The sequence below is a fragment of the Hyaena hyaena genome, unplaced genomic scaffold, assembly GCF_003009895.1.
Source record: "Hyaena hyaena isolate Hyena2069 unplaced genomic scaffold, ASM300989v1 scaffold_37, whole genome shotgun sequence".
Lineage (NCBI taxonomy): Eukaryota > Metazoa > Chordata > Mammalia > Carnivora > Hyaenidae > Hyaena > Hyaena hyaena.
The window spans coordinates 1,560,621-1,585,538 of NW_024080669.1; the positions used below are offsets into that span (position 1 = coordinate 1,560,621).

The 24,918-nt window shown below is 55.1% G+C and overlaps 2 protein-coding genes across 3 annotated transcripts in view; one reads left to right on the forward strand and one right to left on the reverse strand.

The window, feature by feature from the left end:
* The first annotated feature begins 1,921 nt into the window (after window positions 1–1,921).
* Window positions 1,922–9,552, forward strand: MCAM (melanoma cell adhesion molecule). The gene is made up of 16 exons (XM_039229320.1): window positions 1,922–2,091; window positions 3,833–3,957; window positions 4,184–4,391; window positions 4,474–4,544; window positions 4,622–4,709; window positions 5,665–5,844; window positions 5,951–6,072; window positions 6,154–6,316; window positions 6,421–6,539; window positions 6,621–6,762; window positions 6,931–7,052; window positions 7,146–7,287; window positions 7,375–7,446; window positions 7,566–7,713; window positions 8,040–8,157; window positions 8,604–9,552. Exons 1-16 carry the CDS (start codon window positions 2,022–2,024, stop codon window positions 8,631–8,633), a joined length of 1,920 nt encoding a protein of 639 aa, XP_039085251.1. The 5' UTR covers window positions 1,922–2,021; the 3' UTR covers window positions 8,634–9,552.
* Window positions 9,553–10,365: 813 nt separating this feature from the next.
* Window positions 10,366–24,918, reverse strand: part of CBL (Cbl proto-oncogene) — an 82,517-nt gene continuing 67,964 nt past the window's right edge. For both annotated transcript variants that reach the window (XM_039229318.1, XM_039229319.1), the window contains 4 exons: window positions 20,081–20,221; window positions 19,613–19,713; window positions 18,741–18,923; window positions 10,366–17,739 (listed from right to left, as the gene is read on the reverse strand). In XM_039229318.1, the coding sequence (XP_039085249.1) occupies window positions 17,468–17,739; window positions 18,741–18,923; window positions 19,613–19,713; window positions 20,081–20,221 (697 nt within the window). In that variant the 3' untranslated portion in view covers window positions 10,366–17,467. The remainder of the gene's footprint in view (window positions 17,740–18,740; window positions 18,924–19,612; window positions 19,714–20,080; window positions 20,222–24,918) is intronic.

Sequence of the window (24,918 nt, forward strand, 5' to 3'; positions counted from 1 at the left end):
TACCGGGCCCTTCGCATCCTCTCCAAGGTCCTGATCTCTCTTTGGTTTGGAATCTCAAAGTGCCCCCATCATGAGCCCGTCCCAAAGCTGCCTGCTCCCTGACCTCTACCACCCACGCCCTCGCAGCCCAGATCACCCCCAGGCTTCTTTAAAGGACAGTCTTTGTGCTTGTTTGGTGGAGCCACACAGGGAAAGGATGTCACCCTCAGCTCTAACCTCATTTCCCCTTCGACGCAGAGGCAGCTCCTCCACCCCCACCTGGCTGCACTCTGCTCAGGGCGGAAGAAGGATTCCGAACTGACTGTCCTTGGTGGTTAGCTGGCTTTGTTTTCAGGCAGAGAGGAGAATGATTAGTTAATGGTGTTAAGTGAAGGGAAGGGAGTGGGGGCGGGGAAGCAGAGCGCCATGCCCAGCCCCGGTGTGCCCGGGAAACAGCATCCTTCAACCATTCCTGTTCCTTCCCCCTGTAGACAAACTCCTCCATTCCACTCCGGGCCCAGGGCCAGTCCATACATTCACTCCTGGGGGGATGCGGAGCCACGGTCCTCCGCTTGTCCTGTCCTCCTAAACTCCAGGCTCCAGGCCCCTGCCCTGGCCGGCTCGGCGTGGCTTCTGGCTGGAGACGGATGAAGAGAGAGGAGGGGTCAGCAAGGTTCCAAAAAAAAAAAAAAAAAAACCCCGAGGCTCATGTGGTTTGCCAGTCATCTCTGCGTCATCAAAATACCATCCCAGAGCATTCTCTCAAGTCACCTGCCCATCTCCGGCGTTTGCTGCCTCACGCTGCTCCTCCCCCAGCCCGCAGAGGCTGCTCTGCCAGGCGACAGGCCTCCACCCCAAATCCAGACCTCTATTTGACCCTCTCGCTGAAGGAGTCCCAGCAGATGTGAAGCTGGGGTCTCTCAGAGGCGAGAGCCCATGCCACTCCCCAGAGCCGGAGTTCAAGAGGCCAGAAGACCTGGGTTTGGGAAGGGGGGGAGCTTGCTGTGTGGACAGTGCCTGCAGCCAGGCCTGATTCCCCTCCAGGCTTCCATTCTCGGCTGGGCTGCGGAGCCACAGTCAACTAGGGGCCTGGGGGTGTGCAGTTGGGGGTGGGCGGGGAGCCCTGCTGCAGGGGGCCCTTTCAACCGCCAGGACAGCAACAGGTTTTCAGGGGTCAAGCTGGAGACCTCGTGCCCATTAAGCCTGCCTTCTCCCTCTTTTCTTTATTCAGGAGAGAGGAAACTGAGTCCCAGCTAGGCTCAGTGAGTGAGGAGGGCAAAACCCAGAATTTTCAAGGCCTGGACTTGGTTACGTGTGAAAACCTTGGGCTTGTGAATTGCAGCCCCCTCCCTCTTCCACCAGTCAGACTTGCAGGAGCTTGGGTTTGAAGGGGGAGCCCACGGGGTACCATCTCCATCCCCAGTGCAGGTGCCTCTGGTTCTGTGGGACCCGGCTTGGGGCTCTTCCCTCAAAGCGGCCGGCACTGCAAGGCTTGGGGGCGTGCGAGGCTTTGGGGGCAGTGCCAGGCCGGCGGCAGCCGCAGTGGTGCAATATTTCTGGGAAGCGACTGCGGCCGGCCAATTTCTCTGTGGCAGGGGTCCGGCGGGGTGGAGGAGGAGGCAGGCAGAGGAGTCTGCAGGGGAGGCCCCCATCGGGGCGCCGGAGGACCGGGTCTGCTGCTCCTCCGACCCGGCCGTCCCGGTAGGGGCCGAGCGGAGCCCAGCGCCGCCGCTTCTGAGCCGGCGTGACTCTGGGCGCCCGGGCCGGCCTCTCCTCGCCGCCGCCTCGGCCGGTCAGCCCGGCCTCGAGACACCTGTCACTGCCCCCTCGCCCGACCCGAGCCGGGAGAGGGGCTGGGAGCCGGGCCCGGCCTAGCTGGGCGCGCGGCCCCGCGCGGCTCCGGGCCCGCCCCCGTGGAGCGGCGGCGGGGGCGGGGGGCTGCGCGGGGCGGGGCGGGCCGGGCCCCCTCCCCCGCCCCCCTGACGTCAGCCCCCGGCCGCCGCCGGCTGGCTCACTAGGCGCTCGCCCTCCGGCCGGGAAGCATGGGGCCGTCCGGGCTCGTCTGCGCCGTCCTGCTCGCCGCCTGCTGCTGCTTCTGTCGCCGCGCCGCGGGTGAGTGGCTTCGCAGGGGGCCCGCGCCCCCCGAGCGGCCTGGGCCAGGGGTCTTCGGCGGAGCGTGCCCGGGGAGCGGAGCCGGCGGCGCGGGCCGGGGCTCTGCGCTCCGCGGTGCGCTCCTCCTTCCCGGCGCCTTCTGCGCGCGTGCAACTCTTCTTCGCGGCCAGTTTGCAGCCTCGGTCCTGGAGGATCGCGGGGAGGAGGCTGCTGCCCGGAGCGGGAAGGGGTGGAGTCGAGCCTCTCTGGGGTGCTGGGGAGAGCTTTGCCTCAGGTGCCCACCCTGGGGGCCCGCGGTTGGAGCGGCGGCGGGAGGCACGGCTCGTGCGCATCCCCAAATCCCGAATTCTGCGCCCGCCTGTTGCTGGAAACGGCGGCTTGCTGAGCGGGAGGGGGTGCGCCGACGCCTCCTCTCCGGCCTGGGCTTCGAGCCAGGCTGGAGGTGAGCGAGCGGGGGAGGGACGGCGGCTCCTGCCCGAGCAAGGGCGTTGGCAGGAGGCGGGGGTCGGCGTGGGTCGCCTCGCGCCTGCCGGGTGACGGGTTCACAGGTGGCAGAAACGAGGGACTGAGGGTGCCCAGGGTGGAAGCGCCCCAGATTTGTTACGCCTCGCGGAATGGGACCGCATTCAGGTGGGAAGAGCGCCCCTGCACTTCGGAGTTTTTCTCTGGAACTGCCTGGGAGCCGGGCGCTCCCGGGTCCACGCTGCCCTTGTATGGCCTGCAGCGGTGTCGCGTGTTTCTCTTGGCTCCCTTTCCCGGGTCCCAGCCGCTGTCCGGCTGGGGAAGGGGAGGGCTAGGCAATACCCAGCTCGCTGGCCTCATGCCCAGTGCCTACAGTGTCCCTGGGGTCCCCTGGCCCCTGCCTCCCAGGCTGACTGTATTTCTGGGGAAAGAGCTAAATTGGGCTCCACAGCTGCAGCCAATCTAGCCCCACCCTGCCCGGCTCCTCTCGCTCTGGGGAAACGGAGTCAGGGACTCGAGGCTTCTGCCCTGGGCTGAAGACCGCTCCATCTGCCCTCCTTGTCTGGGCGCCAACCGGGGGCAACCACCCAGGCATCCCTGAGGCCAGCCAGATGGTACCGAGTGACATCACCTCCTCACAGGGCAGGCAGCACGCTGGCACCACTGACGTCACTGTTGCCCACTGCCTGGCCCTCACCCTGACCCCTGGGGGGCATTCTGACCCCTCCGTGCTCACAAGACTCCCAGGATGGGGTCCCCTGAGTGTGTGGGATGTTCATGGAGACACTGCTTGGGGAGCGTGAGATGGGAGCTTCTGGCCAGGATTGGCTCACTGGGTCTTGGGGGAAATCTGGGGAGGGGTGTCTTGGGGGGCAGAGTAGTGATGTCTTCCCCGGGTGTGGGGACACAAAGGGGCCTGTGTGCCCCAGCCTGGTACATGCCTTGCATTCCCACGCTCTGAGCTCACTGGGAGTGGAGGGGGGTCTGGAAGGAAAGGGGCCTTCCTCTTGGCTCAGAGCCTGGGTTGCCCCTCTGCCAGCCTCGTCGGGAAGGTGCCTGGCACTCAGGGTCTCTGCGACAATGGCCAGGGACGGTCCCCCTCAACCCCCCTGACCCTGGGGGACAGGGCGGCCTGGGGCAGCGGGTAGAGAGCGGTTGAGGGTCGGGAGGGCAGAGCCGTCTCCAGGAAGAACAGCTGCAGGGAGCGGGCTGTGAGGGGAGGCCACGGGGAGCAGCTGGAGCTGACAGCACTGCTGGGGTGTCCCCTCCCGCACCCCAGGTGTGCCTGGCGAGGCGGAGCCCCCCACCCCGGAGTCCGTGGAGGTGGAAGTTGGCGGCACGGCCCTTCTGAAGTGCGGCCCCTCCCATTCCCAGGGCAACTTCAGCCACGTGGACTGGTTTTCTGTGAGTGTGTGGAGAGGGAGGCAGGGTGGGAGGCTGTCTCCCTCCCGCAGCCCTAGGACCCTCTCTCCCCTCCCTTCCCCTCCATCACCTGCCCTCCCCTCCTCTCCATTACCTGCCCTCCCCTCCATCACCTGCCCTCCCCTCCATCACCTCCCCTCCCCTCCATCACCTCCCCTCCCCTCCATCACCTCCCCTCCCCTCCATCACCTCCCCTCCCCTTCGTCAGATCCACAAGGAGAAGCCGACTCTAATCTTCCGCGTGCGCAAAGGCCAGGGCCAGAGCGAACCCGGGGAGTACCAGCACCGCCTCAGCCTCCTGGACAAAGGGACTACTCTGGCCCTGACACACGTCACCCCCCACGACGAGCGCATCTTCCTGTGCCAGGCCAAGCGCCCTCAGTCCCAGGAGCACCGGATCCAGCTCCACGTCTACAGTCAGTGCCCCGTCGGTGCCTCGTGGGCAGCGTGGGTGGTGGGAAGCGGTGGCCCCACACCCCTCCCCTCCTTCCCTTGCAGAAGCCCCGGAGGAGCCCACCATCCAGGTCAATCCCATGGGCATCTCGGTCAACAGCAAGGAGCCTGGGGAGGTGAGCTATGCCGGGGTGGCCAGGCAGGGGCTGGCGGGGCCTGGGCGGCAGGGAGACTCACACCCTGTCCCCCTCAGGTCGCTACCTGTGTGGGGAGAAATGGGTACCCCATTCCTCAAGTTGTCTGGTACAAGAACGGGCGGCCCCTGAAGGAGGAGAAGAAGCGTGAGTATGGCCCTCTCAGCCCCTTAAGAGCCGTGCTTAGGGTGCCGCCACCTTGCCTTTCACTCACTCGACTCTGGTTCTTTGAAGTACCCCAGTGGTGCCTGAAAACATTTCCATGAGAATGTAAACGATCCAGAAAATCTAGAAGGAAAACGCCCTTCCTGCCCCACATCCCCTCCCAGAGGCAATCTCTGCTGCCAGCTTAGTGTTTGGTCTTTCCAGCCAATTTGTGTCTTTACACCTGTAAATACATCCCGGAGCATGTAGGTTTTTATTTTTTATTCTCTAAATCATTGGTTCTCAAAGAGGGGTCGTTTTGCGCTTCCTCTTCGGGACACTTAGCGATGTTTGGTTGTCGTGAATGGAGAGGTGGTGATGGCACCTGGGGGCGGCGGAGGCGGAGGCCGAGGGTTCCTGCCCAACAGCCTACAGCGCACGCGGCTGCCCGGCCCCGCAAAGAATTATCTGGGCCGACGCTTCGGTAGCGCTGAGGTTGGGAAGCCCCGATCCCAGTGGTTCTGTAGGGCGTGTGGCGTCACCCGGGATCGTTTTTTTTTTTTTTTTCTGATGGGGAGTCTTGGAAATCTTTGGGGCTCAGTCAGCGCTTTGCCGCCCCGCCCCCCCCCGTAGCGTTCCGTCGGGCAGGGGTGGCGTAGCCGGGCTGGCCGTTCGTTCCCCCGCGGGTGGGCGTCTGCAGTGTCTGGCGAGGGGGCGCCGGTCACGACTGCTGCGTTCCTGGCGCACGCCCTGCTGTGTGTGTGTGCGCGCGCATCCGTGGCACGCGTGGCACACGTAGTACAGGTAGGTAATGAGCAGGAAAACTTCAGAGGTGAAGGGTCGCAGCTGCACTGTGCCTGGCCTGCTGCAGAGGCAGGGGTCCCTCTGGGTGCCCCCCTGCCCCGCAGCCCCTGCGACCAGCTGAGGCAGAGCCCTTCTCCCCCGTCTCCCGGCCCAGGGGTCCACATTCAGTCGTCCCAGATCGTGGAGTCGAGTGGTCTGTACACCCTGCAGAGTGTCCTGAAGGCCCAGCTGGTGAAGGAGGACAGGGACGCCCAGTTTTATTGCGAGCTCAACTACCGGCTGCCCAGCGGGAACCACATGAAGGAGTCCAAGGAAGTCGTCGTCCCGGTTTTCTGTGAGTCCCCGCAGGGCCCTGGGCCGGGGTCGGCGGAAAAGCCGGGCTGCTCCCCGGCGCGGGGACAGCTCCGCGCTGAGGGCCACCGCCGCCTGTGCCCGTGCAGACCCGGCGGAGAAGGTGTGGCTGGAAGTGGAGCCGGCGGGCGCGCTGAAGGAAGGGGACCGCGTGGAGGTCCGGTGCCTGGCTGACGGCAACCCCCCGCCCCACTTCACCGTCAGCAAGCAGGTGCGGGGGGCGGTGCCCGGGGAGGGGGGGGGCGGCAGCTGCAGGCGCACCCTGCTCACTCACCCCTTCGCTCTCCCCCAGAACCCTGGCACCAAGGAGATGGAGGAGAAGGCGACCGAGGACAGCGGGGTCCTGGTGCTGGAGTCCGCCCAGAAGGAGCACAGTGGGCTCTACCAGTGCCAGGGCCTGGACCTGGAAACCGTGACGTCGCTGCTCAGTGACCCACAGGAGCTGCTGGTCAACTGTGAGGGGCCCGGGGCCCAGGATGCGGGGGGGGGGGGGGGGGGGGAGGGGAGGGCAGGGCAAGAGGGAATTTCGCCCAGGCCAACGCCGCTGTTGTGTCCCCAGATGTGTCTGATGTCCGGGTCAGCCCTGCAGCCCCGGAGAGCCAGGAGGGCAGCAGCCTCACCCTGACCTGTGAGGCAGAGAGTAACCAAGCCCTTGAGTTCCAGTGGCTGAGAGAAAAGGTATCCAGGTGGCCCTGGGGCTATGGGGTGTGTGCGACTCGTGTGGCCTTGCGTGACCCACCGACCCCCCTCTCACCCCAGACAGGCCAGGTGCTGGAGAAGGGGCCGGTGCTCCAGTTACGCGACCTGCAGCGAGACGCAGGGGGAGGCTACCGCTGCACGGCCTCCGCGCCCAGCGTCCCGGGCCTGAACCGCACTCAGCTGGTCCACGTGGCCGTTTTTGGTGAGGCCTCCGGGCACAGATCAGGCGGCCCCGCGAAGCTACCCGGAGCTGGGTGGTTTCGAGCTCTTCGAGGACACAAAGCCACCTGCTGCCCTGGGATGCTCTGGCGGGGAGGGGGAGGCAGGCTAGTGGAGTTTGCCACCACACCCGTCCCCCTCCCTCCCTAAGGGTCCCCGTGGATGACCTTGAAGGAGAGGAAGATGTGGGTGAAAGAGAACACGGTGTTGAATCTGTCCTGTGAAGCGTCAGGACACCCGCGGCCCTCCATCTTCTGGAGCGTGGACGGCACGGTGAGCAGGCACACCTCCTCACTCATCCCTGCCCCGGCCTCAGCTGCCGTGACCGCTCCCCCCCACCCCTGAGCTGCGCCTCCTTCCCTACAGGCACATGAACAAGACCAAGATCCGCAGAGCGTCCTGAGTGTCCTGAATGTCCTTGTGACCCCAGAACTGTTGGAGACAGGAGCCGAGTGCGTGGCCTCCAACTTCCTGGGCAGAAACACCACCACCATCTTCCTGGAGCTGGGTACAGTCCTTTCTGTCCGGTAGGGTGGTGGGGGCGGGCGAGAGCTTGGGCTTTTCCTAACCCACTTTTCAATCCGTGTAACCACAGACTCGAACAGAACCACGGCCCCCAGCACCTCCACCGTCAGCCCTCACGCCAGAGCCAACAGCACGTCCACAGGTGAGCAGGCGGGGCTGGGCCAGGGCACCCTCATTCTGGCCGCCCTGGGCTGGGCGGGGCAGTGGTGGAAGGGTGGCCGCCCGGGGCCGGGAGTGACTGGGGGCATCTCTGTGGGACAGAGAAGAAGCTGCGGGAGCCTGAAAGCAAGGGCGTGGCCATCGTGGCCGTGACCGTGTGTGTCCTGGTCCTGGCCGTGCTGGGTGCCGTCCTCTATTTCTTCTACAAGAAGGGCAAGCTTCCATGCGGGCGGTCGGGCAAACAAGAGATGTAAGCATGGTGCCCCCACCCCGTTGCCCAGCTTGTTGCCTCCGCGGGCACATTCCCTGCCGGCTCGAGCGCCCGCTCACCCCGTAGGAGCAGGCGGGGGACGCCGAGTGCGAGTGCTCCCTGCTTTCCTGCCCACTGCATCACCCGCGCCCCCACCCCCCCCACCCCCACCCCCCGCCTTCTCCCTTCCATTCATTCAGTTTCCGGCCCTGGGCCGGGCCCCAGAGCCCCTCCGCAAGAGCCCAGCCCCAGCCCAGCGTCTGCCAGCGACCCTCCCTTTCCTTGCCCTCGAGTTGCCGACGTCTTGCCTCCCTCCCTCCTCCCAGCACGCTGCCCCCGTCTCGTAAGAGCGAATTTGTAGTTGAAGTTAAGTCAGATAAGCTCCCAGAAGAGATGGGCCTCCTACAGGCCAGCACCGGTGACAAGAGGGCTCCAGGAGACCAGGTAGGAGGCGGCTCCGCGGCCGGTGCCTGACGCGGCTCCAGGGATCCGCAGCCACAGGGGCTGCCGGCTCTGGGCCCCTGAACACTGACTCTTTGTCTCCTTCCTCCTTCTCTGTTGAAGACTGCGAGCAGGCCCGGCTTCCCTTCCTAACACTGGCCCCAGAGGGGTAGGGTGCGGCGAGCGGGGCAGGGGTGGCTCCCAGGACGGAGAGTGTACACTCTGCCCTGTCGCCGCTCCCTCTTCCTGAACAGCAACGGGGCTGGGGTCGCCAAGTGCAGTGTGGCCAGTCCAGTCCGCAGCCTAGGCCCCCGCCCCCTCCCGCCGCTTCCCTCCACGCCTCATCCATCGGCTTTGGCTTCCATCCCTCATCCCTCCAGCGCTCACACCCCAGACTCCCTCCTGGTCCCCCCCGCGGTTCCCTTAACCTCTGTTTCACTCATTTCCAGGGAGAGAAATACATCGATCTGAGGCACTAGCCTGCTAATCACACGGAGCGCCCTTCCCGCCTGGAACATTTCCCGCTCCCCCTCTCCCTCCCGACACTCAGGATGATCGCCAAGCCAAAGCCACTCACGCAGGCTGCAGAGAAGGCCCTCTTCACGGACGACCCACCCCCACCGAGGTCTCACTTGGGTGGAAGAGGGGCGTCAGGGTCCCAGGAGGGGGGAGTTCCCCGCAGGCTGTGTATACAGTGTCCTGGATGTATGTACCTGTTTTCTACCAGCAGCCCAGTTAGGTAGCCTATTTATCTTGAGCTGGTTTCCTGCCCCAAAGGCTTGCTTCCTCATTCAGTGTGTCACTGAGGTGAGGACGCACTGAGCCCAGGCCCCTCTCTGCTGGGGAAGCATGCCGCTCACGGCGGTGCTGGAGAGGACCGCGCCTCCATTACAAGCAGCTGCCTGCCCCGGGCGGTCCTCGTGTGACCCACCTTTCTCCGGGAAGCAGCCAGGACTGGTGTCGCTCCTTACGAGACGTGCCAGGTGAACGCTGTCCCTGCAGGGAGGAAGGTGGGCAGCTTTCCCGAGTTAGGCCCTTGTGCCCAAACCCCCTGCATTAATCTGGCTCCCGCTGCCCTCTTAAGGGGTCATGTAAAACTGAAAAGGGGGGTTTGGGGACAGGGATGAGGTCCAGACTGTCCTTTAGGACGATTAAGACTCTACTAGCACCGAACTTCCACAAACTGAGCTCATGGGCTTAGACCCTGAGAGAAGAGCCCCCTCAATGGGAGAACGGTACTTAGGGGCGAGAAGCCGGCCTGGCTAGAGCTTTGGGGTGTGTGCGCACACCTGTATGTATATGTGGTTTCGTCAGGTTGTGTGTAAATTTGCAGATTTCCTTTATATATATATATATATATATATATATGTAAGAAAAATAAAGCTTAACCGCCCCAGAGCTCTGACCCTGTCTTTATGTACCGCGGGCACCACTGCAGCCTGGGGTCTCCGCAGCTGGAACCGCACCACACCAAGCCCGGTGCGTTTGGGAGCGGAGACCAGGGGGTGCCGTCTGTTTCTGTGCACACAGCCACCTGACTCTAAGGCGGCCCCAGCGAGTACCCCTTCCCCTGGGCTTTCCGGATCGGACTTGCCTGGAGGAAGGACTTGCCTGAGGGAGCGGCGGGCTGGCCTGGCTCGCTCTCCCACCCGCACGGAAGGGCAAGAACCGCAGTCTGCTACAACAAAAGAAACTTTATTTAAAAATATTTTTTTTTTTACAGACATGGGTGCTTGAAAAAGCTCTTTAGTTAACTGTATGGAAATGAAAAAAAATTAATAAATAACATTAGTATAACAGACCTCTAAACATTAATACATTGGCAAAACAAAAGGGACTTCAAATGAAAACCAATCTTTAAAGCTCTGCTCTTCTCTGTAAGAATATTTACCTTCTGTCGTATTCTTTACAGGTGAGGAGGATTAAATACTGCTAATAGAAATTTTTTTATATTAATGACACATTTTTAAAATAGTCCACAAAAATCTCTAAGCTTTCGTTTTGTTTTATTTTTAACACCGATATACAAACTGGGACTCTATTCTGGAGAAAGCATCAAGTTCTCCTCAGCCCCACCCAGGCCAAGAATGTCAAATCCTAAAGAGGGAGGACTTTCAAAAGGATGGTTTCTCTCCCAATTCTTGATTAAAGGCGGGGAAGAACTGAAATGGGAGAGCGAGAAGAAAAACGTCTTATAGACAACTTTTTTCCTTTTTTCTTTGCCGAAACTGCCCGTGGCCACATCCTGAGGCCCTGGCGCGTGGGGGTCCTGCTGCCATTGGGGGTGGGGGTGGGGACGGGACCCTGCATGGGGGCACTGGCTGCTTAATGCTTTAAGACTGAAGTCTTCAAATAAAAGGAAAGCCACGTCTTTAGGGAAAGGCAGGAGGTGGCGGCCAGTTCAGGATCCAGCAAAAAGACCAGACCCGAGGACGGAGCCCCGTCCCGTCCTCGGGAGGTTCCAACCCACACCCCCCCCCCCCCCCCCCCCCCCCCGACCCGCGCCGCTGCGGCGCTGGCAGGACCAGGAGGCGGCACACGTGGAACGGTCCAGAGCGCGCCCGGAAGCCTCGGAGCAGGGTCTCTCCTTGTGGGAGATCGAGCGTTCACCCTGGAAGTCACGATCGGGGACTGGGACTGACCGAATGACCCCAGGGGAACACTTTTTCCCCCCGATGGGGCATCTCGGCAGGGAGAAGGGACCCCAGATGCGCCTCACCCACCTGCCATCTCCAGCCACAGAGTGTTTACCTCCTCCCCGCCCCCAGCCTATAAGGGCTGACACTCAAGGTAGAGGAGCTAAGACTCTGGTATTTCCATATTAAGTCCTAAAATGCAGCCTGAGTTTCAGTGCTGCCTTAGAAAGGCACAAAAATGTTTGGCTTTTTTTTTTCAGTGTGCTAAAAATTGTTTTGTTTTGAATAAAGGAAAAAGATATATAAGGTTAGAAATCCCAAGTCACCACAGCCAGAAAGCAAACGTAGGAGGAGGTACCTCGTAGCTGCCATGCCCCTACCATACATTTCAGCAGGAGGTCAAGGCCAAGACACGGAGACGGGGAGGTCAGGAGGCATCCCCTCTCACGGGCACCGTGCCCGCAGGCTCACCCAGGCAGCAGAAGGAAGGAGCCAAGGAGGAGAAAACACATGGTCTACAGACACCTCGGTAGTTGTCTGCCTCTTCGGTTTTGAGACGGCCATGAGCATGGCGGCCTCGCCCCCAGCGGGGTCCGAGGTCTGCAGGGAGGAGGGACCAGACACACGGGGCACGCCGACACACGTGTACGTTAGGGCGCTGGGCTGGGCGGGGAAGCGGCGTGAGGCTCGGGGAGGTGCCCGGGGCCTGTGGCTGAGCCTTCCCCCCCAGCCCCCCGGCCCCCTAGTCTGAAGGGGGCGTAAAAAGAGGACCTGCGAGAGGCAGGGCAGGGGTGCCCTCCCGTGCATCTCAGGAGGAGGTCAAGAACGCAAGCCGGGCAATCAGAACTCCGCCGACCTGCTCGGCTGCTCGGCTGCCCGGCCGCCCAAAGCTGGCTTTCAGCCCCTGCTCTGTGCGAGCAGAGGGAGTGGCCCGCACATTCTTCTCGGGCACGACACGCTACACATCACACACCACATGGGGGAAGCGGCAGGGAGCTCTCCCGACAGCTGCTGCCCTCAGCCAACAGCTGGCCCTTCGGGAAGGTTCTTTCTGCATTCGGATGGGAGTCTCCAGTCGTAGCTTGCTCTTCCCGTCCCTGTCCGCCCACATCTTACTCCGGTGCTGCTGCGTAGAACCAGAAAGCGCCTGCAGGCCCCTGGGAGACCAACCCAGATTTCCCAGGACGCCAAGGTACCTGGCACTGCTATCCCTCTGCTCCGTGATTCTGGCGCCTGGTCCAGGGTACCAAACGCGAGGGCTAACGACTCATCCTCCCTCACGTGCCTCGATGTGTATCTTTGGATTACTAGATCACTTCTGTGTATTCCAGACGACTCCAACAGTTTGAAAAAGTTACAAGTAATTGTGAAATGCCTTAAGAACATGGGACAGGCTCTAGGAGGGAAGTATGATCAAAACTTACTAGGCAAGCAGGAGCAGTTTTTCAAAACCTAAAAAATAATTAAAAAAATAAAATTTACAAAGGCTCTGCTACAGGACTACAAAGAAGTCAGGTGGACGGGGAAGACCAGAGTTCCTGGTCTGAAGAGCTCTCCCTCAGTCAAAATGCTCCTCTGAACCGGAATCTACATCTAACTTCTATCCTGGCCACTGCCCCAACTAGCATGTGGTCCTGCCGGACCTCGCATGGGGAAGTCGTTTCTGAGGTACCCAGAAGGCCTGCCCAAGAATATCACCGCAGGGCTCTCCCCGAGGAGGGGCGGAGCGAGGGCCACGGGCCCACAGAATGGATGTATTTTTGGTGCTACAACTTGAAGAGAGCCCAGAAGTCCCTGGGCAGCTGCAGTGGGATGTGTGATCTGCTCTCCAAAGAACATGAAAGAAGGCTAACCACCTGAGACTGAATGAAGGCAAAGAAATGTCACCTTAAGAACAGACTAGCTCCGGAACAGGAGAAACTGGTCCTAAAGAGGGAGGTAAGAAATCTTGGATGCCAAGACTGATAAAGGGAATTAAAACAGTAAGAAACAAAGATGACAATAACCTGAATTAAGTGAAACCTAAGAATTTCCTCAATATCCCAGACACAGTCCCATGCCTACCTTTCTACTCTTAAAAAAAAAAAAAAAAAGGCAGGATGACAGCAGTTTTACCACTAAAACACCTTTAGGGTGTCTATCCTGCCAGTAGCCTCTCCCCGCACCCCCACCCGAAGGGGCAGGCTGCCAAGGCTGACTGGTCAGGGGTAGACACCCAGGCAACGTGCTGGGCCGATCGTGTTCTTTCTTGAGAATGTGAATCAAGAGGCACCGGAAAGCTGTACTCAGTGATCCTTAGAGAGCCCGGATGTCATGTCAACTTGGGGACTGGGCTGCCTATTCCGGGGCTTGCCTGATAAGGAGAAAGGACGAGGTGCAAAGTCTGACAGTCCCAGGCCAGCCCCACGCAAGAATCAACTGTTCTTGTTATACGGGGGGTCTATAAAATACCCGGTGTCCTCAGGGTTCCTTCCTTTCTTTAGCCTGTATACCTGTTTCCAACATCCGAAGGATTCCTAAACAGGACCATCAAAGACACAAAACTGTGGCCTCCTTTCACTATGCACCCTCCTCCGTGCACTACGTGGCTTTATGCACTTCTAAAGAAAGACAATGAACAGAGACTGAGGTCAAAGTAGTGCCAGTAACCCTGCATGTGGACTTAGAATACTTCAGATTGAATTCTAAGGCCTGAAAGTCTAGGAAAGTGGTGATGTGCACCTTCTGGTGCTAAGTTCTAGGGGGCTAAGTAAGGCTCCTGGCCCAGGGGGGAAAGGCTGGCACTTCTGAGAACTGACTGAGTTCCATCGGTTTTGCTGCCTGGCTCTTGGGAGAGCAAACGATCAGCTGAAGACCAGGACCAAACAACAGGTGGCCAGCCCCTCCTACACCTTCAGCCTTTCTGAGACAGAGGATGAGCTGCAAAGGGTGTGGAAGGACTGGAAAACAAGTCCCAAAGAGAGTGGGACGTGGTAACAGGTTCCCAAAGGGGGACAAGGAAACTTCACAAGGGGGATTAGGGACGTGAGCAGCTCAGTAGAAAGATCAAGGAAGGCACTAGACTGGAGAGGGACTCCGGGCAGATGCTTTACTTATACACGTAACTGGCCTACTGTGCAGCTCTGAGCCAACCAACGCACCCCTCAACCCACCAGATTCCACTGAACTACATCTAAGATGGTGGGTGCCCACGAGACTTACACTGAGGAAATCTCCCCAATGTTTTCAAAGCTCTAGGAAGACGACACGGATTAACGGAAGAGCCTTGAATTGATTTTACCCAGGACAGCTCTTTAAGGAAATACAGATCTACATAAAAGAGCTGTGAATAAAAACTGCACAATCTTTTGGGGATAGGCTATTTTAGGGCCAAATGCAAGTATGAGACAGGGGGCATGCGCAGTCTGCCGGCATCGGTTACTCACAACGTGCCCGACAGGGGAATGCGGAGCTGGCACTTCTGGCACATGGTAATCGCTCAGAAACATCTGCTGAACGAACAAACTGGTAAACCGCCAGGCCAACGGTCAGAATACCGTTCTCCCCTGGGCGGCGGTTGGTCACCAGAGTCAGAAAAGCCAATGGCAGGAAGGCGGACTTACTTAGTTTGGGAAGAAGACCTAGAACCCTGACTGTCATGTGAGGTAGGAGAATATTCTGCATCAACACTATCGCTGACCACCCACAAACAGGCATCGAGCTTGTTAACGGTGCCTTGAAGGGAATATACAGGCCCTACTCTGCGATAGCAAATTCACAAAAACTCATTTGTAGGTCTGCCATTTGAACCATCAGTTGTATCTTACTCTTCTATACAGGAAATAAATACTTTAAGTATGAAGAAAAGCGACCCCCTTCCAAAAATTTTAACCCACAAAACAGCCAAAGGACACCATGAGCGCTATGCCCCATCCCAGGCCCCAGTGTCACCTGTATGGGAACAGAACCGAAGAATGGCTGAGAGTGTTGAGTGGGGGGAGCGGGGCGAGTGGGAGAGAATGGGCGCCCACAGGTGCGGATCACTATTTACATAAAAATGAACCGAGAGCCAAGGAGAAGAGGAAGTGCCCAATCTCTTATTTTCTTACAGGGAGGCATATATCACAGAGCCCCCAGGGCAGCTGGCGAGGAGGGCTGAGCAGAGCAAGCCAGAAAGAGGGAAAGGAGACTGGACTGAGCAAAGCGGCGTAATGCGTTTGAGAAAAAAGAAAAACATCAAAGTGACTTTTACCTTATCCACCCGGCAAGTTAACAGAGAAGGAACCACTTGGAATTAGGAGGGAGATGGGTTTGCCCCACAGGGCACTATACCCAGCTGCCGGGCCGATGACCAAGCCAATCAACAAAGTGTATGTTCAACAGGGGGATCTGACACCCCAGGTTGAGGGCTGACCCCATGAGCCACAGGGGTACTCGATTAGGAACAAAAGAATGAACTTGCCCGGAGCCCACACAAGCAAGGACGTAATCTCCAAAGATGCGGGACACACTAAACAGACAAAAGATACGCAGAACTGCTGTCGTGTGCTCTCCACACATACTACGGGCAATGTGTGCAGACGAGGAAAACCGGCAGCGTGTAAGGGCATGGAAAGTGCTGCCGTTTTTTCCGAGTTCTTCGTCTGTGTCTTCAGCATTTAAACAAAATACAAACTGATTGTTACCACAAACAAAACACTATCCTTACCGGCTTTTAGGAGGAGATGCTGGGTTATGGTGTCCCATCCACTGGCACTCTCGCTGCCCCCAGCCACGCCGATCGGGACCCCCCACACCTGACGGTGGGCTGGGCTGTGTCCCGCCACGTGGAGCAGACACTGGGGAACTAGGGCAAATCAGCAAGAAGTCCTGCACCTTCTTCCCTGGGAACGTAAACAGTTCGGAGGCAAGAGGGTGAAGCCAAAAGGTCCAGAACAGCTGAGAGCCAAGGGAAGAGTCAGGACAAGTGTGAGCTCCACAGATGACAAGATGCGAAAGAAAACTGACCTAAAGAGATTCTAGATCTAAAGACAAAAGCAGGATTTAGATTTCGAGGTGGGCAGATTTGTCAGAGTAGGCGTGCTTCTGACAAGTGGGGGTGGGGGGAGGGGGGAGCCAGCGGAGACCGGACAGAAAACTAAGCCAACTCCAGGGGTCATTTCGCAGCACCTCCGGGGGCTGACTACCGGGGGCCTCACCCTGGATCCTGAATCTTCTTCATGACCTGCAATGACACAAACTGCCGGGCTTCTCACATGCGCGCTCTGCCCACAGGAAAGTCACGTACACACCAAACACTGTCTAATCACCGTGGAGAATGCGGTCACTGGAGGACACAGGATTAAGGTGACGAGGAGACGGAAGGACGCGCTACAGGCCCAAAGCCAGAGGCACAAGAGAAACCCAGTTGTCGGGACCAGCGCCGTAAGCAAAACGCTGTGTGACCACGGGCGTAAGCCCCTTTCCTTAAAGGGCAAAGAGCGGACTCTCCTCTGAAACTGTAACCTGGCTTGTGTTCAAAGGGAGACCCCCACACAAGCTGGGACCAACTCGCTGGGAAGAAAAATCGAACAGGGAGGTCTTCACTATCCTGTGCGTCTGCTGGAGAACAAGGCAAAGAACACGTGAATGAAGCTTCCTAAAAGTTCTATGGGCTTCGGCCAGAAAGCCGTGCTGGAAACAACCGCCCGGCCCTTCCCATGAAGGATAAAAACCCGCGGGCCTACGGTCGCGCACACCCGGCACCGAGGCAACGCGCTCCCACAGACCATCTTCGGGGCGGGAGGGAGTGGGGTGGAATGTATCTGAAGGCCTCTATCTCAGACCGGTCATTATGTAATTAGGGTAACGAAATCATCTTACTTTAACAGATTCAACGTTCCTATACAAACAGTGCTTTGGAGTGACCAGTGCCAGCTGCTAGATCAAACAGGACTATAACGGTACAGCGACAAGACGGGCCACCCTTCCCTGTCTACCACACAAACCAACACCATCACACATAATGAGGAACATCCCATAAGCCCCTCGGCTTCAGTGTGTCTGGTCACGGCCACCCCACTGCCAATGACAGACCCGGAGGAGGAGGAGGAAGCAGGACGAAGGACAGAGGGAGGGGGTTCTAAAAATACAAGACTTTAGCTACGCACATGGTGATCCCAGCCGACGGGGAGTGTTGGGGCAGTCATACACACGGGTTGGGTAGAAAACCACAGTAGATGGAAGTCCTTACACGATTCCTTCCTAAACCTCTTGTGCTAATTCCCTGCCTGGGATTAACACACACAGCAGGTTAATCTTATAATCACGAGACACACGCAACCACAGACACACACACAACCACATCCTTAACCCAGGGAAGTCTGAAGTCCCCAATGAGAATTTACAGCAGAGAACTTCTCCTACTGCTTTCTGGGCTGTTCCCCAGGTAGGCTACCATTTAATAAGAATCCACACTCTAAAGTGAGGACTGAAGGACACCTTCGAATCCACTCTCAAAACAAATAAAATAATAAAACACACTAGCTGCTCCATGTTCATTCCACTGCTTTGAAATCTTGGAACCACAGATGTGAACTCCCACAGAGAGGGCAAAACTTCGCCATGAAGCCTCCAAAGAAACCTCTGCCCTTTCAGGGGCCACTCGGCTAAGAGCGGCCGGCTCACTGGTCCACGACGCAGCAGCGGGGCAGGGGGTGCTAGGTGGCCACGTGGGCGGGAGAAGAAATAGAAACAAATTCCCGGAGGATATTTTTGGCCATTTCGATGTTGTTGTGGGCAATGACCAAAGCTTTCTGAATGTCCTGGTAGGAGTACCCCTGGCTCATGAGGCTCTCGATCTCGCTGGAGAGCTGCGGTGGGGCAGGGGCACCACCGCCCTGCTGGCAGCTACTTGCTTTTCGTTCAGAGTTGATTCTGCGAGGGAACGGTTTGGGAGGCCTTTCGGGAACTTGGGAGCCCTCAGTGAAGTCTAGAAGAAATAAAAAAGAAAATATTTGCAAACGTGGGGGGGTGGGGAACGCTCACCTGACGGCAGGAGTCATGACAGTGTGCTAAGGCCAAGGTATTACTGACCTACAGCACCGGGGACTTGTGCTCTCAGAGGGCCGGGTTTTACCGGTTCCGGGGTTTTAGCACAAAGCCGCCGCCACCACCTCCTCACGGCAGGAGCAGCCTTCTAAATGTGCCGCGCACCTGCTCCACGGACAGGGACACTGGCGTCCTGAGCACAAGCACCTGCACCCGCGTCACGCTCTACACTTCTCACACGCAGTAGTGCCTGGATTATTTAACCACTTTTCTGGCAGGGAAGCAGAAGACACTAAACTTCTCCTTTCCCAAAGAGGGAAACAGAAACGAGCCCAAGTTGCAGCGGAGGAGCATTCGACAAGGCTGGGCGGGTGGGGAGCACCAATTGTCTGGGCAATGGGATGCATCTTTTCGGCCAGCTGTCCTGAGAGCGGTCTTCAGTTTCCAAAGTGACAGCAACTCTGGCTGCACCCCCAGGCAGCCACAGGTGCGAGGACAGCCCCTGCAGTTGAGGCCCCAGCGCAGGCTGGCTCCGAGCCCACTCAGTGCACTTCCAGAGCCGGCACACCCTCTTTCCACTGGGACAGGGCCCGGAAGTCAGGAATGCGTGCTCTGAACCATCAAGCTTCGTTACCAGTGTCACGAAACACACTCCAAAGAACCAGAAATCTTACCAGTGCCAGCCAGGAGGAGCCACGGGTTAGGGAACAGCCTCGTTTCTAAGTCTGGCAGGATCCTAAAGACTGACTACAGTTCAACTTCCTAATGGAGACCCGGGACCAGCGTCCATTCCCCCCACTCCCGCCCCTCCCTGCCAGGGAGACTAAAATAAACTAACACCTGGTGACAAAAGTACTGTCACCAGGCAGTCACCTCTGTTGCAGTGCAAACCATGAGCCACACAGCAATTCAGCACAAACCCAAGCTGGCTTGGAGACTCACTTGAGGTGGGGTCGCCTTCCAGGGACAACCAGCCGAACGAAGAGCTGGCGTTAGAGATGTCGGAGAGAGTCCGCCGGGCCAGCGCTGCTGGCACAGGCGGCTTGGGGACGTCGTAGCTGTCCTCCTCATTTTCAGACTCCTCGGGTCCGGTGCCGGCGTGGGCCACGGCCGGATTCCCCTCACCTGGAGAGCAGTTGGTGTGGTTATCTTCCGCTTCTCACACAGCTCATTCATTCATGCGTATCCAGCACCCAAGCTACTGACCACCCACCACGGGCCAACCGCCCTGGGAGGCACCGTGCGTGGAGGTAAAAGAACAGAGAGAACGCAATCTGCACCGATACTGCAGCCCCGGTCTTCTCAACGTGGCAAAGGGTCCCCTCGCCAGGGTTAAAAGCCACCGAAGCTGAAGACTCAAGTGCCATTTTGCAGCATTCATTCAACGTTTCTACTGGCATTTCACCTCGGAAGACAGGCCAAAGGGCCTGTGTGTGCTGCCGTTTCGAACTTTCAACTTGGTAAACTACTTGATATGGGAATTGAGTATTCACCACCCACACACAAAAGAATTTCATCAATGTGAAAAAGCAAAGGAAATAAAAGGGAGCTGCCAGCACTGTGGGCCCAGGTCACAGAACCCAAATGCCTCTAGGCCCTGGAAGGATGAAAAAGTACAAAGGGAACTAGGTGTGTGAACAGGAAATAAGAGAGAGGAGAGGGTTTTACTGCCCCTGGATCAAAGATATTTTGCAAAGAAGATTATATAAACGAAGAGTCTGCTTAGAACCAAGCTGTCTTAAAGAGGCACATAGGACAGACTCATTCCAGTGGCACATCCGTGATTTTTTCAAAGTAGCAGAATGGCTACTCACCAAAGGTGCTGCTTTCCGTGACAGCCGGTGTCGCCTGGGACTGAATGTTATACATTGCTTCGTACGTACAGCTATCAATCTGCTGGTCACAGTCACACGCTCTGAACCGGAAGGAAAGTAGCATATGATCTTCAGAAATAGAACTCTGTCATCTGCAAACTTATTAAGCCTCGTCTATTCTTCACTACCGTAGACCCTGAGTCTATCAAGATAGTATTTTCCTTTTGCCAGATCACTAATAATTGGCACCAGATCAACTCTCATGACCCATAATGGACGTGTGGTTTTGAAACTGCTGTGACAGTGAGGAAGCAGAAGTGGAATTGCCCATAGGTGCATGGGCCGAACCCTGGGGTACGTAGGCTCCACGTCTTTCTGCTTTCATGCTGGCTGGAGAACGCCACGTAGGGAGCAACCGGGCAGGTGAGTGGTGTCCACTGAATTCCCAGAGAAGACCTGCGAACATACCGTGAACTCTGTGTCGTGTCCAAAGGCCGTTTCCCATCTGGCTTTGGAAGCCCTAGAGGCCTGGAGGAGGGGGTCATATACTCTGTGTCCTCCTCACTTTCACCCTGCTCCCCGGGGGGCAGCTTTGGCACAGGAAGGGGCCTGGAAGAGGGAGAAGACAGAAAAAGAAAATGAAAACAACAAGCTGCAAAACGTGTAGGTGTGAAATGAGCGCCTTCGAGACAGGCGGCGACTCCCATCCAACAGGGCAAAACACGCCACCTAGGGAGCTGTTACTTCCCCGGTCAAGACAGGTTAATTATCGCAAAACACACTGAACGCTAAGTGTTTTTTTCAGCTGACCACAGATGCAGCTATGTTGTGTGAGACGGGCTACACAGGAACAGTGCTTGATGCCAGTTCGTCTAATCCTCAATAAACTGGGGACCCAGCCCAAGGGCTGGCATGCCAGTTTTTCCCTCACCAGGCACGAAGCGAGCAGCGGCCGTGACCTTCTGACAACATGCTAGGAACTTACACCAGATCCTAGGTCTAATATCTATCTACGGTTTCAAAGACTATGCAGCTTGTTGAATGCCTCCTCATAGGTTATCTCCTAGTTTAAGCACCTTTTCTTGTTCTATAAAACAAAACTCTGCCATAAAGAGAGATCAAGTGCCTGGGTAGGTTAGCATCAATTCTGAGATGGGACCTGCCATCTTCTGACTCCTGCTTCAAGGATCTTGTGGTTACACCCAAAGCTCTCAGTCAGTAGCTTTAGAATCAAAAATTCTCCTGCTCCCTCCCCCCACCCAAGAAACTTGACAAAAGGGGCGCCTAGGGGGCTCAGTCAGTTAAGTGTCCGACTTTAGCTTAGGTCATGATCTCATGGTTCGTGGGTTTGAGCCCCGTGTCAAGCTCTGTGCAGACAGCTGGCTCAGAGCCTGGAGTCTGTCTTGGGATTCTGTGTCTCCCTCTCTCTCTGACCCTCCCCAGCTCACGCTGTCTCTCTCTCTCTCAAAAATAAATAAATAAAAAATTAAAAAGGGAAACGACAAAAACAACAGGAAAATGAAACAGCCACAAAACAAGACACATGCACAGGTGCACACATACACATAACTGCTGCTGGGAACGTGAGTTAAAGAGGGGCGCTCCTCCCTTCCTCTATTTGTTCTGCACACCCTAAACACTTGATAGGGAGCACCTACTGGATGCGTCTGTATTTACTCTGTGTTTCTTTTTCCCAATTATAAAAGCAAGAGCCGCTTATTATAAACCACTTACAGAAACCCAAGACAAAGCAACAGTCCCTCTAATCTAACTGGAGATTTTTCTTACGTCTACATAATACTTGATTTGTACGTCTACATAATACTTGATTTGTGCGCTGCATGCGGAAGTTCTGAGTTAGAAGCATGTTAGGATCTACAATATGCTCTGAAATGTGCCCACGAAGTAAGATAGACTGACGGATAGACAGTAGGATAGGTAGAGAGGTGTCTGGCTGCCTCGGTTGTTGGGAGTATGTAACTCTTAGATTTGTAGGTTCAAGCCCTGCGCTGGGTGTAGAGATGATAAAAAAAAAAAAAAAAAAGAGTAGATGGAACCAGGGGGTATTATACTAAGCGGAATTAGTCGGAGAAAGACAGATATCATATGACTTCACTCATATAAGGAATCTGAAATACAAAACAGATGAATGTAAGGAAAGAGAAGCGAAAATAATCTAAAAACAGGGAGGGGACAAAACAGAAGAGACTCCAAATTCAGAGAACAAACAGGATTGCTGGAGGGGTTGTGGGAGGGAAGATGGGCTAAATGTGTAAGGGGCATTAAGGAATCTACTCCTGAAATCACTGTTGCACTATACGCTAACTTGGATTAAAAAAAAAAAAAAAGTGTAAGTGAGCGTAAGAAAATGTTGATAGAACACAGGTGGGGGTATATGGATGTTCACTGTAAAAATCTGTCACCCTGACTCTATGCTTGAAACTTTTCATAATAAATTGTTCATGGGTAAAACCCATCCATCAAGATTAAGAAAAATATCAAGTATTGGTGAAGATGGAGGGAAATAGTATTTTCATGTAGTTTTAGAAATAAGAAATTGGTATAATTTTTCTGGAGCGTAATTCACCAAAAATATTTAACCGAACAGGCAGGCATATGCTCAGGCTCAGCAATTCCATTTCTAAGAACTTTCCCTAAGGAAATAATCAAGAATATTCACTAGAGCATTATTTAAGATACTGAAAAAATAGGAGATAACCTGTCAAATAATATTGTACTGAATCAAGTAACCTTGGAACCACATACATAGCAATATACCTGAAGCCAACTGGGTCCCTCGGTGCCTTAGAGGTTCTAAGCAGGAGCCTCAGAGGCTCACTTCCTTCTACCACAGTAGGTGTTCTTATCTATTTTACCTACTAAGGTTCCAATTAAGTCAGTTCCGCTGCTGTGTAATCATCTGCAATAACTTGAAAATCATCGTAGTAGGAGAATATATAATGACATCCTAGGATGTTCAAGGTCCTCCTAGTGAAAAAAAGCACGTACGACAGGATTCCATACCCACAAAGAATGGCAACGAAGAGATCGTCAAATTGCTAACGACTGTCTAAATCTAGGTGGTAAGATTATGGGTAACTTTCATTTCTTCAGTGTCACATCTCTCTATTTTCTAAGTATTCTTTAGCATATTACTTTCATAAAGCGAAAAAGGTCAATGAAAGGGCAAGCAAAACATTTTAATTATTAGAATTTTTTGTTGATGATGGTAATAAAAATATAGAACTGCACTTCCTTCTCATTAAGTATCTTGGCAATACATACTGCAAAACACTCACAATCTCTTGTCCCGGTAATTCTACTTCGGCTGTGTCTCTGGTTATGTAAAGATGTTCAATGAAGCAAATTTATGATGGTAAGTGGTTTTATACAAAATAAATATCCAACAACAGAGCAATGGGTTAAATATGTAATGTTATAGCTAGCTACGCTATATGATGCTATACAACCATTCCAGTGACTATTTTGAAAAACTTTTTAAAAAATTTTAGTTAACGTACGTTGCAATATTGGTTTCAGGAGAACTCTGTGATTCATCACATACAACACCCAGTGCTCATCACGTGTCCTCCTTAATGCCCATCCCCCATCTAGCCCATCCCCCAACTCACCTCCCTCTATCAACCCTCAGTTTGTTCTCTATCATTAAGAGTCTCTTGTGGTTTGTTTCCCTCTCTCCTCTTCCACCTCCTCCTTCCCATATGTTCACCTGCTTTGTTTCTTAAATTCCACTATAAGTGAAATCATATGGTATTTGTCTTTCTCTGATTGGCTTATCTTGCTTAGCATAATACATTCTAGCTCCATCCACAATGTTGCAAATGGTAAGATTCCATTTTTTTTTTTTTTGATGGCTAAGTAATATTCCATTGTGTACATATTACCACATCTTTATCCATTCATCAGTCGATGGACATTTAGGCTCTCTTCCTAGTTTGGGGCTACTGTTGATAATGCTGCTATACACACTGAGGTGTTAAAAAACTTTTTTAATGACAGGGAGAAATGCCCAAAATATAAGGCCAAGGTTAATAAAAGGGAGACTATGAAAGTACACTTTAAGACATATGTACATTTTGTGTGTCTACAGACATGACCAAGGAGCAACCATCATCCAACTGCCTGAAGCAGCCGTACGAGCAGGATGAAATACAAAAGAAAGGAGGCACTGGAGAGCGGCCTGGCAGCCAAGGCTCAAGAGGCCAAGACTCCAGAGAAGAATACCTCAAAGTATGCCCCATGCAGCGGTTGTGAACTTGAGATGTGAAGGCAGTTTCAACAGGCTGGAGAGAAAGGGACTAGAAATTTGGGGTTTCATGATGGCCAAGACACAGGAGGCAAAAGTCCTGGAGAAGGGCACAGGGGAGAAGTGGGTCTGAAATTCTGCCGCAGTCTTCTCTGGAACTGCAGCTAACCCCTGACCCATGTCTGGAGGCCCGCAGATTCTGAGAAACCGAGCCGACGGTGCTAACAGAAGGGCTTAACTGATAGTCTGGCTACCTCACTAACCCGGAGACAAAGCTGGGGTTAACAGGTACGGCCTCTGAACAATTACACTTCACGTGTTCAATGACAAAAAGAAGAATGGAGACTTTTATTAGAAAATTAGAATTAGTAAATTTTTAAAAGTCACGTGGAAATTCCAGAACCTAAAAATAAGAAGATTTAGGGCAGATTAGAAGCTGCAAAAGAGAAGATCAGAGAACTGGAACAGTGTAGAAACTACTGATATCAAAGTAAGAGAGGAAAGGAAAACACAGCAGAGAGCAGAAGAGGTGGATGAGGTCCGGCCAAGAGGTGGGACGTTCAGTAACTGTGGTCACAGGAAAGGGAGAGATGGCAGTGCTCAGTCTATTTTAAGAAAGAGTGGCTTGAAACTTTATAAAACAGGTTTTAAAACATTAAGCCACAAAATTGATAAACTCTACTAACCTTAAGTAGAATAAAGAAAACTAGGAGCATTATAGTACCAGCTCTGGGATCCAAAGGCAAAGAGGTCTTCTACAAGTAGTCATGCAAAGAAACACTACCTGTAAAGAAGCAGCATTAAGCCTGAGAGCTGATGTTTCAACAGAAACAAAGGAATATTCTTAAAATGCTGAAAGGCGGCAATGGTTGGTAACTGTACTTTTTTTTTTTTTTTTTTTTACCATGAGATCATGACCTGAGCTGAAGTTGGATGCTTAACCGGCTTAGCCACCAGGACCTCTCCACCCCAATTTTTTAAAGTAATCTCTACACCTAATGTGCGGGTTGAACCTACAACCCTGAAGTCAATAGTCACA